Source organism: Palaemon carinicauda, chromosome 6 (genome assembly GCF_036898095.1).
Source record: "Palaemon carinicauda isolate YSFRI2023 chromosome 6, ASM3689809v2, whole genome shotgun sequence".
NCBI classification, from domain to species: Eukaryota; Metazoa; Arthropoda; class Malacostraca; order Decapoda; family Palaemonidae; genus Palaemon; species Palaemon carinicauda.
Window position 1 is genome coordinate 119259485 of NC_090730.1, and position 10724 is coordinate 119270208.

Genomic DNA, 10724 nt, shown 5'->3' on the forward strand with positions numbered 1-10724 from the left:
ACGCCCTTGATCGTTAAAGCACTGCAGGAATTCTTGGGCATCATCAACTATTATCACTGTTATCTGCCAGCCATCAATGCAACTCTTAGCCCCCTCTACACCCCCCTCAGGGGCAAGCCAAAAGACCTGAAGTGGGGTGCCCTTCAAGAAGCGGCCTTCTGCAACGCAAAGAAGGCCCTATCAACCATTTTTCCTGCCACATGCACCTCTCCTCTCCACTGATAACAGCTACATTGCTATTGGGGCAGTTCTTGTGCAGGTGGTTAATGGCTCACTGCGACCATTGGCCTTCTACAGTAGAAAACTATCCTAGACGGAATCCGGTTACTCTACCTTCGACCACGAATTGCTGGCGGTGCGCTTGGCTGTCCATCACTTTTGCCACTTCATGAAAGATGCACCCTTCGTCATTCGCACGGACTACATACTTCTGGTGCACACCTTCACTCATAAGTCCGATGCCTGGTTCACCCATCAACGCCAACATCTCTCCATTCCTAAATACAATTGTACCCTTCAGCACTTCCCTGGGAAAATAAATCCCATTGCCGATGCACTTTCAAGAAACTCATTTGCTGCCATTCACCTGGGATTAGATTACAATGCCTTAGCAGAATCCTAACAAAAAGATCCAGAGTACCAAGCATGTAGGACATCCTGCACATCCTTCCGTTGGTAGGACATCCCTCTCAACAACTCCAACGCCTCCCTCCTCTGAGACGTCAGTACTGGTAGACCTAGACTGTGAATACTGCACAGCTACTGAAGACAAAGTTCATTTGCTATGGCATTACTAAGGATGCTAAGGATTGGGTCCATGCCTGTACTTCATGCCAAACCTCAAAAGTACATCGACACACGGATTCAGGAGTGGGCAACTTTCCTCAACCTCAGTGGTGCTTTGCCCACATCCACGTTCATGTTATAGGTCCCCAACCCACATCATAAGTACATTATTACCTGTTTACCGTCACCGCCGCTCCACTCGTTGGCCCGAAGCCACTCTCATGTAAAGTGCAACGTCCGCCTAGTGTACATTTGCCTTACTCTCAGGATGGAAAGCAAGATTTGGTATCCCTGTGCATATTACTTCCTACAGGTGTACCACTTTCACCTCTCAGTTATGGACATCATTAGCGAATCTCCTGGTTATCACCCTTTATCAGACAACCACATTTAACCATACTGCCAGCAGTATAGTTTAACGTTTTCACTGTACCCTCAAAATAGCTTTGATGTCCCTCTGCAAGGACTCCCAGCTTTCCTGGGTCCTACTTCTACTAAGGACTCTCCTAAGGACGCCCTTTATGTCTCAGCAGCTAAAATGGTGTATAGCGACTGGTTGGCCGTCCCTGCCAAATTTTTTCCTTTTGCAACTTCCTCTGACAATCTACAACGCCTACGTCATGTTGCGGGAAAATTTACTCCATGCCGCCAGACTTACAAGCCCCCAGCTAAGCGATATGTACTGACAGATCTGCACTCATCAACGTAAGTTATCCTGTGCAACGACACTAGTAAGCGACCGTTAACGCTTTCTTACACGGGTCCTTTCCTCGTGATCCGTCGTAAGCCAAAAGCATTCCACCTTAACATGCATGGCAAAGAAGACTGTTTCTCCATTGATTTCCTAAACCTGTATATCTCTTGCCAGATGAACCGTCTACAGTACACCTCTTAAGTGCAGGGTGCCCTATTTCACATGCCTGTCTTTTTTTTTTTGGGGGGGAGCCATGTACCGCACATGTATCACACATGCTCGTACCTGTATCGGTTTCTTGTATAATGTCGTTATCGTTCTCCCCCCACACTAATAACGTGTTTATGCCTGTATGTTCCTGCATGATTGTGTTTGAAATTTTGTGCCGTTCTTGACTGGAACGGGTTGTATATAAACGCATATTCCGTTCAAATAAATTTAATTGCATTCGATTCGTCTCTCAGTCACCTCTTAACTGTTCACTTGCGCAATACAGAGACTTTTTCTTTTTAAGCCCTGATCTGTTTTCCGTTAATCCGGTATTATCTCTATATCAAAATTCTGACTTATATGGAATTATAAAAAACTGACAGCTGTGGGATCCCATTCTCCTGTATAAACACGATGTAAATTTATTTGTATATGTATTTTCAGTGTAGAATCGTCGATGTCACTAATAGTACTAACTCCAATCAAGTCTTTTCATTTTTCCTTTTGTGGATATATTACATATTTCATGTTCGCCGTACTTTCTGCACACACACACTCACACACACACACACACACATATATATATATATATATATATATATATATATATATATATACGGTGACCGGTAAGTTGATTCCCGGTTTTTTTATTCCGGTTATTTGATTCCCGATAAGTTGATTCCCAGTATTGTTGATTCCTTGAAATTTGATTCCCAACTGACCATACCTATTCGGGTAAATAAGCCAAGAGGCCATTTATTTACTAAATAAGGTAGTTCTTTAATTAAGCAAATAGACTAATTATTTACAAAAACAAATTTCCAAATAAAGAAACGCTTTATTAACTAAGTCAGTCTTTAACCATGCCTCGTACCATTCTAAGTACCCGAGAAGGACAAAAACTCGTTGACGATTTAAATTACACATACGAGAAGCAGAGAACAAATGCTGATGGATCCAAAATTTATTGGAGGTATGATGTGGAGAGCTTATAAAGGACGCCTGCATAATGCAACAGAAGAAAATGATTACAAGGTGTTGAATCATCTTGGTGAGCATCATCACAGGTTATGTGAAACAAAGCCAAAAGTATGTGAGGCCTTAACTAGTTTGAAGGCTGGCGCACTTTCAAGCCAGGAAACATCACGATCATTTATTGCGTCAAGTAGTGCATCATTAAGTGAAAATGAAAGAGCTTAAGTTCCTCTACGTAAGACTGGATTTATAATACCAAACGAGTTGAGGGCATTGGACAGTGAAGTTTTCCTACAATTTGATAACGACGAAGCAGGTGAAAGTAGGTTGCTAATTTTTACAACAAATCGGGGACTTGATGATTTGATGCATGCAACACACTTAGCTGGGGATGGAACGTTTAAGTGTGTGCCGAAAACATATTTCCAGTTATTTACTTTAAATATTCAGATTCATAACTTCAGTGTACCAAGGTTATTTGCCCTCCTGCCAGACAAGAAAGAAGAAAGGTATAACAGACTTTTTGCAAAAATTTTGGAATTAAGCCCAAAATTAAAACCCCAGGCATAAATTATGGACTTTGAAAAAGCGCATATGAACTGTATACGTAATCATTTCCTAAATGTTTCTATTTCATCATGCCTTTTCCATTTATCGCAAGGTTATAGATTTGGGCTTTAAAGAAAGATATCACAGAGATGCTGAATTCAATTGGAAAGTTAGGTGTTTTGTGCCCTGCCACTACTTCGCACCAATAATAATTTATAAGGTTACCACTATAGAGTGTTGTTTCAGGTGTTCATCCTAATATTTGGAAGTTAATTTTAGCATTGAAAAAAGAAGAGAGCCTTGCTCATTTGAAAAAAAAGTTGTTTGATGGCGGCCACGGTATTCCAGCGAAACGTAAATACAAGGACTTGAACGACCGACTGAAAAATGTTGTTTGTGGTATGATTCTCAGAAAAAAAAATAAACAGATTTCCTGAGAGCTATTACAAGGATTTTACATTACTAAAACTATCATTTCCCGTTTGTAATCATTTTTATAAGTATGCTTGTCTACCAAATTTTATATATGATTTTTTATAAATAAATATTGTTTCTGTACTAATACTTTTATGTTTCCTTATTTCTGGTACTTTTGAAACAATTATTAATCAATAAATTCCTATATGGCTAAATAAGCCAGTAGACTATTTATTTACAAAACAATTTTACAATAGATAGGTCCTGAAAAGAAAATACCAGAAGCTCTTTATTTATTTGTTAATAAGTTGGAATCAAACTACTGGGGATCAACTGTACTGGAAATCAACTTATCAGGAATCAAAATACCGGGAATCAAATAACCGGAAGCAAAAAACCATGAATCAACTTACCTAGAACCATATATACATATACATATATGTATGTGTGTGTGTGGGTGTGTACTTTTCACATAAGCATGTATATCCGGCATTGAAATATATTTTCATTTGGAATATGCTTAAAGTTCAAACAGTTATTATTTCGTATGGTTTAAATATCCCTATTTAAGAAAACCTTCAACCTTAATTAGTTTTTGATCGGCTTATGAAATTTTGTGATCGACTAAATTTTAGTTTTTCGCAACGATGTGAACAAAACGGAGCCTATACGAAAATATATCACTTATTGTCTCTCTCAATGAAGGAGTTAGAGAAAATGTGGTATCTATAAGCAAAAAAAAAAAAAAAAACATTCTCCAAGTTATGCTGAATCAGTAATGATTAAATTTGGGATGATAATTTTTCTTCAAATTGTTTACAAATAAGTGACAGGGTAAAAATTTTAATTTCAAAGCTCAGTTTTGGATTTGTTTGTGTATGTAAATTTATAGCTATGGATGACCCAAACAAATGAATAATTTCATCATGCACTTGATCATGGGATGGCTGAATGTTGTAATTGTTCCTCTTCAACAACCATCTCCATATTGCTTGTGGCGATAATGTTTCTGCGTGATCTATAGAAACAATCTTGTTGTCATTAGCAATTCAATCCCCTTTTATATGGAATCACCTCCATTAGCAGCAAGTTCAGCTACGTCAGCTGTAGAGTGGAGATCCTGTCACTTCTGACGGTACAGATTTGAAATCCTTTGATTTCATGAACACCAAATAGGAATATTTGTTTTCCTAGAATGTCAGTTATATTAATTCTAAAAGCAAATTATAAGAAAACAATAATCATACATAACAAGTTCTGCTACGAAATTTTTGTCCATAAAGAAAACATACATACGTGAACATGTCAATACAAACATACATTCAATATAAACATTAAACATAAAAGGATATTCAATTAAAAACCTTATGTGAGTAATCATAAAAGAAGGCTGAATCACTTATAGGTTGGGTATTGTTCCTAGAATCAACTGACATTTTTTGACCTTTCAAAATCTTGTAAGTTCTGGAGACTTGTTGAAAGACAATGTCAACTAAACCTGTATCTGAAGTTTATCTATTTCTTTTGATCTCTTTTTTTTATGTCTAACTACGTCATAATTAAAAAACAGGAAATATTTAGATGAATAAATGTAGTTACCTTAGAAGCAAATTTTTTGTGCGTATATCTTTAATCATAGGCAGGGAAAAGGTAAGTACGTACTTGCAAACACGCACAAATACGCACACAAACGTATATATATATATATATATATATATATATATATATATATATATATATATATATATATATGTGTGTGTGTGTGTGTGTGTGTGTGTGTGTGTGTATATATATATATATATATATATATATACACACACATATATATATGTGTGTAAATATATATATATATATATATATATATATATATATATATATATATATATATATATATATATATATACACACATATATATGTATGCATATATATATATATATATATATATATATATATATATATATATATACACACATATATGTATGCATATATATACATACATACATATATATATATATATATATATATATATATATATATATGTATATATATACAGTATATATATATATATATATATATATATATATATATTTCCACCTTCACAAAGCAACTCAGTTAAAATTGGGGACCATCAACAGATAATAGTCAAAAGTATGGTAATGAGAATGATAACACTCGTCTAGTATATTGCAATATTAATTTCATCTCTTGGAATATACTCATCCTTTTTGTTCACCTGATCAGAGAGAATCATACAACGTGACCTTTGAATTGACTTCTGTTTGTAAAAATGTGCGTGTGGAATTCCTGACGATTTATTGGTCGGAATTATTTATACGATGGAAAATAGTAACCTTTTGGTGTCTGTACCTAACCAACCATTATGTTGAACTATTTTTTTTTATTTGTGAAAGCAGCTTACTGGTATACCCAATGTTCGATGTAACACTATTAAGAATTACCTATTTTAAAACCTTTCAAACTCACACAAGGATTATCTGAACTTTTATGTTCAGGAAACTCAAAGCAACTGGTTGGTTAGTTGGTCTAGATTGTCCAGAGATTTCGCCCCGCACGGGGAATCTTAGTAAAAAGTCATAACACGCAGGACACAGAATGTCCCTTAGGGTTCACACAGAATGTGTTCTAAGACATCGCTCCGCACAAAGAGCATGAATGCCCGTCTCAATCTTTCTTATAAATATAGACCTCTACTATACCCATCAGGCCAACCAGCTTGCTCACAGCAAAACCAAGCATAAGACTAGGAAAGGAGGTGCAGTTGCTCAGCCCAAAGAGAATAAATGTCAGGACCAAAAAACCAGGCCCAATTGGAATCAGAAGGGGTACTTGTTTTCAGTGGTAGAGACAGTTTTGATAGCAGTGAGTTTCAGTGAGTATAAGAAGCTGGGAGAGGAATGAAGAAACTTAAGCAGGAGAAAAAAGGAGCCGTTATAAGTTGTAACCACTTATCTGTGCTGAAGGAGGGGTTGAGAGTGCAGGACTAAGGAGGGATTGGAAAAGTCATGACATGAAGGAGGATTTTAAAGAGTACAGAGTGGACACAAGGAGGAGGATGAAGGGAATGATTTCTTCGAGGGAATGAGTCAATTTGGTGGATGAAAGATGGGTTAGAGGAAAGGTTTTGGGAGAGTTGGAAGGGAGAAGTTATTTGGGAAAGATTAGGTGTAGGTAAGGTAGGGTTAACTGAATCAGGTATGACGGCTGGAACAGGTGCAGTGGTAGGCTGATGGACTAGCTTACGATGTGGGACTCTCTGCTGCTTGGGTGGCTTCGATGGTACTGCTGCTGCTGCAGAAGCGGATGGCTCTGTTGGTGCTGCTGCTGGTGTGGTTGTCAGTAGGAAGGTCGTTACTGCTAGGTTCTTCTTCAGGCGCTCTGGGCATCTCCTATTCTAGGTGTGATGTGACTGGGCTCAGTTGGGACACTTAGAAAAGGTCTCTCTCCCTTCCTTGTGTGCATCAATACATTATTGCATGGGGTGTCTTCAGCTGCATATGCCACAGACCGTGGGGCTCCTGCAGTCTTCCTTGTGGTGCCCAAAGCGCTGATAGTTCTAGAACCTCATTGGTTCAGGATCAAAGTCTTCATTGGGGAAGGTTCCCCATATTCCTAGATCGAGGGATAGTGGGATGGGTCTAATGAAGATGACAGTGACCATCTTTATGGGCACATCTCTGGTGAGGAAATCAAGTAGCATCCGGATTGGGTAGTTACAGACCATAGCTTTCATCAGTCTCTATGCAGGGTCCAGATACATCAGGGAGGCTTCCCTCTGAAGAAGGCTGGCGCTGTTCTGGTCTTTTGGGGCCATAATCAGGTTACCCTTGAGATTGGCTCTGGCTGTGAACTTGATCGTTGGATTTGCAGTTGCAATGACAGCTACGGCTTTATAGGAAGGACCATCTTCAGTGGCTGGCAGCTTGATTCTTGGAAGCTGTTTAGGATCAGTAGAGGTGGGTGCTGGTAATGTGGGCTGTGGCTCTGGAGCAGGTTCCACCACAGGGGTGGGAGTGGCAGCTGCTTCAGCAAGCAGCTGAGATGGGCACCCGGTGCAGTTGCAATCTGGTAGATGTGTATCAAAGTCCATGGTTAATGCCTCTGCCTCTGGTACTTGAATGGTGGACAGTGGAGCAGCACACAGTGGGGCAGTAGCATGAGTGGAGGACTGTGGGGCAGCAGTTAGACTGGTGACTGTTGTTTCAAAAGAAGACAAGACAGGTGGGCTCTTGGTCTTTCCTTTCTTCTTCTTGGCAGCAGGGGGTCCCATTGGGGCAGGCAATGAGGCTGGAGCAGGAGTAGAAACAGGGCCAGTGACCCTGGGTGGGTTAGGAGAGGTGGATGGGACAGGGGATGTCGTAGGAACAGGGGTTGGCGGAGGAGAGGAGGATCGAGGGGTAGTTGTTTTAGGATGTTTGGGTGTAGCATTGGGTGTCTTCTTTGCAGGCTTATACATTAAGGAGTACTTTTTTTTTTCTGTGTTACTCTGGTGCAACAGTTCATGAAACAGGTTACAGGTATCACACCTACAGTACGCTATATCCGGTGGTGAGCTGCATCTAGATCAAATTCCCTCTTCAGCTTTAGTTTTACAGATATGATGTAGGTCTCAAGAAAAGACCTTTCTCTGTGCTGGTAATATGTCCAGAATTGCTTGCTGTGTGTTCTGTCAGGGTGGCATAGGTCGGGACAGTGTTGGTGATGTTTCTCATAGCAGGACCAACAAATGAAGTTCCGAGTATAAGCGCTCATTTGAAGGTTTAGCTGAAATTTTCAGCCAGCCAACTGACTGGACTCCAAGCCTAATTCTCATCTAGCTGAAAAGACAGCTAGCCATGTCTAAGGATGACGGTGGGTGGCGCTAACCTTGTTTGGAGCTCTGCTTTGAGGTGTTGTCGGCTCAGGAGCTGAGCTGCAGAAATATATATATATATATATATATATATATATATATATATATATATATATATATATATATATATATATATATTTATATATGTATGTATGTATGTGTATGTGTTTCCAATAACTATAATGTCCTCTAAGCTCTCGATATCTTATAACCTTTCGAATACACTTATCACTTATAAGCTTGAATTTAAGCGGGATTTTAAGCAATAAACATGAGATTTCATTGCAGATGAGCTAACCCACCAAATTTTCAGGGTTACCACGTCCTCGCTGGCACTCCATGCTCGTTAATCCGAATCACCCAGCCACTCAAGGTTCTATCCTTTATTTCCCCTATGGAATAAATCTTAGTTGTGAACATCAGAGTAAGGGAATCAGAAGGAGTTGAAAGGCAAATGAGGCTGTTCTAAAAATAAAGAATAAGAAGAATATGCATGCATATATATATATATATATATATATATATATATATATATATATATATATATAATATATGCGTGCTTGTAAAATATATGCATGTATGTATGTATGTGTGTATGTATGTATGTATGTGCGAAGAATTATTTCTTTTTTTCTCTTCTATCTTCGAAGGAAAAGGGTAATTATCTGCTAATTATTTTATATTTGTACACTTAGGCCTATGTCACTCAAGAAAATTGAAGTTTGTAAGACTTGCCTGCAAGGGAGCTGTAAATTACAGTATAACATACCAAAGTTTATTTGGTCTTCGACGTGAAATTTAATGTGAAGGACGGTGAAAACAGATGCCCAAGTAATCTTAAAAACATTGTTTCTCATCATAACAAAAACGACTCTACTCATATTTATTCTATTTGTATATTCATACTCTTCATAGGATTTGGATTGTCAATAACATCGACAATTTCAAAAATATTGCTTTGATAATTAAAATAAAAGAGGATAAGTATTAGAAGGAAATGAAATATCAAAGCGCAAACAACGTTACTGCATGTACTATTTCCTTATCCCAAATAAATAAAAAAAAATTACAAAATTCACTCCTTTGCTATTTTGGTCTCTCGGCGAAAACAATATCTTAGCTTTGCATAATAAAATGTAAAAATAAACCTAACAGTAAAAACTTTATATAGATAAATTCCATTACACATAATTTGATTTTTTTTTTTTTTTTTTTTTTTGTGGGGTAGGCAATATATCTTCTAATCAATAACAATGACCAAATTTAGCAATTTTATATTCGAAAATCACTACTTTATCTCCATAAACATATGGTTATAAAAATTTATGGTCTATACGATGAGAATGATGAAAATTTATATATTTCATACATAAATGATAATCATTCGAAGCTCTTTCACGTTTTTAATATTATAGTCAGATACTGGTCATATATGGATAGCATCAGTGGGAAGCATCTCCGTCTTACACCAAGACAAACAAAATTTATGAAAGTGTTCTTTTCCATCCCATTTAATTTTATTTCTAATTGTAGAATTTCCAATAAAATTTCTATATCCATTGTATCTGTAGATTGAAAAATATAGAGGCTAAATTTTTCCTTGGGACTATCTTTTCTAGTGGTCTTGAATTCAATAGGGGTCTATTGGCCAAAGGTTATGGTCTACCATTCATTGCCTTCCCTTATTTTTCTATTTCTTATTCTTCTGTTCATACTCATAGTCCACATATGCTTAATCATTTATGTCTGATATTTTATGACTTAACAGCTTTATCTTTTTCCCTCTATAGTTGCATATATAGACACATATACTTAATGACAAACACACGCACATACATGAACACACACACACACACACACACATATATATATATATATATATATATATATATATATATATATATATATATATATATTGTGTGTGTGTGTAACGTTAATTCTTGTAAAGGCTAGCATGTTATCCAGGGCACCAGCCACCGTTGCGATACTACCACTAGAGAATTATTGGGATCTTTGACAGGACAGACAGTACTACGTTGGATCCCTCTCTCTGGTTACAGCTCATTTTCCCTTTGCCTACACATACACCGAATAGTCTGGCCTACTCTTTCTGCATTCTCCTCTGCCCTCATACACCTGACATCACTGATATTACCAAACAATTCATCTTTGCTCATGGGTTAACTACTGCACTATAATTATTCAATGGTAAGGATAGAAGA

General features: G+C 37.4%; 1 protein-coding gene across 1 annotated transcript; it reads right to left on the reverse strand.

The window, feature by feature from the left end:
* Positions 1 to 7389: 7389 nt before the first annotated feature.
* LOC137643209 (uncharacterized) lies at positions 7390 to 8106 on the reverse strand. The gene has a single exon (XM_068376058.1). The coding sequence runs from the start codon at positions 8104 to 8106 to the stop codon at positions 7390 to 7392; it is 717 nt and encodes a 238-aa protein (XP_068232159.1).
* Positions 8107 to 10724: the final 2618 nt, after the last annotated feature.

Coding starts and splice junctions, on each gene's coding strand:
- LOC137643209 (XM_068376058.1), bottom strand. CDS start 8,106: ATGTATAAGCCTGCAAAGAAGACACCCAATGCTACACCCAAACATCCT.